The sequence below is a fragment of the Triticum dicoccoides genome, chromosome 2B, assembly GCF_002162155.2.
Source record: "Triticum dicoccoides isolate Atlit2015 ecotype Zavitan chromosome 2B, WEW_v2.0, whole genome shotgun sequence".
In the NCBI taxonomy this organism is placed as follows: domain Eukaryota; kingdom Viridiplantae; phylum Streptophyta; class Magnoliopsida; order Poales; family Poaceae; genus Triticum; species Triticum dicoccoides.
This window is the reverse complement of record NC_041383.1, coordinates 264,919,647-264,923,831: the sequence shown is the minus strand read 5'-3', so window position 1 is coordinate 264,923,831 and position 4,185 is coordinate 264,919,647. Positions and strand designations below refer to the sequence as shown.

Below are 4,185 nucleotides of genomic sequence, written 5' to 3'. Positions count from 1 at the left end.
AATGTTGTGCATTACCATGAAACAAAAATATGATGTCCATTGTTGGGTATGCAATGCGCCACCATGCACGTTATAATGGAATATAGTTAAATGCGTGTTGCTATAGGCAACGATGTCATGAATCAAACCGATCATGAACTATCATAGTCAATATAATATACTCCCTTCGTTCCTAAATATAAGTCTTTTTAGAGATTCCAACAAGGGACTACATACGGAACAAAATGAGTGAATCTATACTCTAAAACATGTCTATATACATCTGTATGTAGTCCATAGTGAAATCTCTAAAAAGACTTATATTTAGAAACGAAGGAAGTATAATAAAGTCAATATAATATTTGAGAGTGGCAACTATGATCTCTACACACCGCGAGAATAGTGCATAATTCGATGGATTCCCATCACCAAATTCGTATGTAAATGAGACAGTAAATGGGACTCTCTCATTCATTTGTCTGCCAAATAATCATACTATGATGAAAATTTAATCGTACCATCACTGGATAGATGCAACACAGTTGTTTTTTTATTGAAACATGTAGTTAAATTATTTAATGTTAAAAAATTCAGTTGGCAAAGTTCCTTCATTTCCCAAGTACGAACTTAAGCCTACTTTACTGGTTACAGTCAAGAGGCATTGAATTACACGATCAAAAGCTTAACGCTTGCAAAAATATATGGATCAGAAAAAACATTCTTGAACTCCTTACACATGTACAAGTGAGAAACTGAAAACATGATAATTATCCAACTCAATGGCCAAGTAACATAATTTAGTTCACCACATATTTGCATGAAACGAATAGTTGCATGATACCGTGTAAGAACAACTTAGCAAGAGGAAAACCATCTTCACGTTCGTGCTTCTCCTAGAAACCTTTGGCAATGCTAACTGCCCAAGCAAACATGATTAATTGGTTATTGGAAGATAAGCTAACAAATGAAATTTCAAAGTTATCAGATGAAAACACCTACTGCATAAATCTCATCATCTCTACTCCTAATGTCTGAGTTGGTAGTCTCGCCTTACTCTTACCTCATCCCATCACTCGTATGTATCGCCCATCGCCCACGAATCGCCCACCTCTCCCAGCGTACTTGGGCCGGCCCATTAACGCGATCGTTGGCGCAAGCCCTTGACGCGCGATCCTCCCAATGCCTGCACTCCTCCCGTCCTCGCGCCGCCGTCCTCTTCTTCTCTCCGATCTCCTCTCCCTGCCCGACTCCTCGGCGCCCCGGGACCTGGCCGACGCCTGCGACTCCTCGGGACCCCGCCGCCCCGCCCCCGCCGTCACATCCGAGGCGGCGAGGAGCTGGCCTGAACTCGATCGCCGATCTCCTCGCCCTACCTGCCGCCGCCGCCGTCACATCCGAGGCAGTGAGGAGCCGGCCTGACCTTGACCCTCCCCGGCCGCTGCATCCTTATGAGCGCCACGAACACCACCCCAGCAGCAGCCACCAGCGGGATGCCGCCACAATCTTCCAGCCCCCAGGCACCATCGGCACTGGGCCCGCCGCCCCAGCGGACGACCTCGGCGACAGCAGCCGCATGGCGGTCGACAGGTGCGGTACCTTTCTGGTGGCGCTAGGGTTCGACCCAACGTCGCCCTGGGGAGTGACTTCTCTAAAGGTATGAAGTGCTTGCTATCGAGTTAGTTAGTTTGTTGGTGATGAGATCAATAATAAATAGTTGCATATTTCATCTGTCGTCACTTGAACTATCATTTCCTTTACATGTGCTTACTGAAACATCACCTAGCCTGAATACGTCTTTTATTTAAGACATGCAACTTCTTTTTATGATCTGAATACTTCTATGGATTTTTCGAAAGACGGGCAGTTTTAGGCTGGTTTGGCACATTTGGTGGTATTTTTGCAAGGCCATTGATTTCCTCTGTCTGGAATTTTCCGAGATGTCAAACATTGTGTCATTTCAATTTTGGAGAGAATTACATCATAATGTAGTCTTCTTTTCACCTGCTTGTTTACTGTCTATGTTGATGGATTGCTTAGACAGTCAATGACTAAACATTAATTTTTGTAGGAAAATCTAAAGTGAAATTCAAAAGATGTAGATATATAATAGTGCAGGTAAATGTGAACCCCATAGCTAGCAATATCCTTATATCCAGTATCTTGAAGGTTCTCTAAATATTTATTCTATTCACCAACTGTGTGTGCTACTGTCAGACGAGGCATTATGACTCGATGACCCTGCTTTTGCATCTACTATCCATTGTGCAGCTACACACAGGAAGCTTGTAACTTGTTCTGGCTTAGTTCGTAGGCTTATTATTACATTCTTAGTGCAATGGTTTCAGCCTATGGTAAGAAACTCTTGAGTGAAAAATGTTACAAATAAATCTGGGTGGACAAATGTTAATCATGTCTATGAAAAAGACCATTGTCAACTGCTATTCATGTGCAGGATTCATCAATTGTTCATCATGGAGACAATTGAATCGAGGGTTGTTGGAATCCCTACAGGTGTTATACCTCATACTTGTTGGACTGTTCTACAAATTTTAAAATTAAAAAATGCATGGCAGTCTCTTGGTCACCTATCTATATATGCTTCAGACTTAAGGGCTTACACCATATTGCATGGGAGGCTCATAGGAAAAATGGTTTTAAGTTCTTTATATTTATTTTACGCAAAGGCCTTTCTCTATTTTTCATACTTATTAATGGGTATATTTAAGGCCCAGTGATTTGTTCAAGCACAACTATACATCTAGAACCTCTGGTTGTGTCCTGTATCGATTACTTGTGAACTGCACAAAGGCCAATATAGTTCCTAACTATTTGAATGTTTCTTTTTGTAGAATTGATGAGTAATTTTCTTTTCGTTTTGCAGAAATTTGTAGATAGCTTCATGTTGAATAAGGTTCATGGCGGTAGGCTTGGCCACCCTACTGCCTTCTGCTGCCTGTCCTGTGACCAATTCATCCACATTTTCTGCCGTAGCGTTGGCCACCATACCGCCAGGGTCCATGGCAGTAGGGTTGGCCACCCAACCTTCCATTGCCTTTTTTTTAGCCCTTCCTTTTTTAAACTTCTATGAACTAAGCGTCCACAAATGACATCCAGAAATGATCGAGTAGCAAAGACATGCATAACTGAGCATAGTTCATTACATCCACAAATGACACTTGTTCAAATGACTTAAAACATCTAGCGATTCGAATGACATGAGTTCAAACTAGAAGCCCGAGCTCGAGCATACATTTTCTACAATGGAAAAAAAGAATGGAAATGTATAAGACGTTCAATTGAGTCACGATCAGGATTAGGCTTCAGTTGAAAATCCAAGGATCCCGCCCAATTCTCCAACACACCTTTCGTTTCGCCGAACCAGGCCCATCGAGCACGTCGTTCCGGAATCTCTAACATGCCTTGTGTGATTGCCCATCCAATGACCTGTCCGGGTTTTCTCAAGTCCAGCTCGCGGAATTCTTCTTTGCTCACAAAGAACCCAATCTCCGTTGCCAAAGCTTGTCTGCAAGCATATTCCATCTCATGCAGCTCATTAAGTATCTTTTTTTTTTCCGTTCACAAGCCTCCAGAAAACTTTTTTCTCCTTAAGATCAGAAGGTTCCTCCATAAAAGGATACTTGTTGAAATCCATCATGGCAGCATTTACCTCATCATTGCTCTTGAACGATGCTTGAAGCTCCCTCTTGATACCAAGTTGTCGCTCCGCTACAACCTTCTCACAACCTACCGCCTAGATGCAATCTCACAACACTTCTCATATGCTATCTTCATCTCCGGGGTCCTGTTTTCCATGCTACATGAAATGGAATAAAACATAACATAAATCAAATGATACAAAACAAACACAAAGCATAACTTATTTAGAATTACCTAATACACGCTCCGCTACAACCTTCTCACAACCTACCGCCTAGATGCAATCTCACAACACTTCTTATATGCTATCTTCATCTCCGGGGTCCTGTTTTCCATGCTACATGAAATGGAATAAAACATAACATAAATCAAATGATACAAAACAAACACAAAGCATAACTTATTTAGAATTACCTAATACACAAAGTTATCACTGGTTCAAATGACATAGGTAACACAAATGATAAGGGTACATGTCATTACAGTCCAAATGATAGTGGGTGCTTTGGTGGGGGAGAAGAGGGGAGAGAGCTTGAGCTCGAAAGAGGG

General features: G+C 42.0%; 1 protein-coding gene across 1 annotated transcript; it reads left to right on the top strand.

Annotated features, from left to right (window-relative positions):
* The first annotated feature begins 1,006 nt into the window (after positions 1-1,006).
* LOC119360837 lies at positions 1,007-2,809 on the top strand. Its single transcript, XM_037626317.1, has 2 exons — positions 1,007-1,633; positions 2,048-2,809. The coding sequence occupies exons 1-2, from the start codon at positions 1,007-1,009 to the stop codon at positions 2,060-2,062; spliced, it is 642 nt and encodes a 213-aa protein (XP_037482214.1). The 3' UTR covers positions 2,063-2,809.
* The last annotated feature ends 1,376 nt before the right edge of the window (positions 2,810-4,185 follow it).

Bases quoted from the DNA above. Each gene is read 5' to 3' on its own strand.
- LOC119360837 (XM_037626317.1), top strand. From the start codon at position 1,007: ATGTCTGAGTTGGTAGTCTCGCCTTACTCTTACCTCATCCCATCACTC.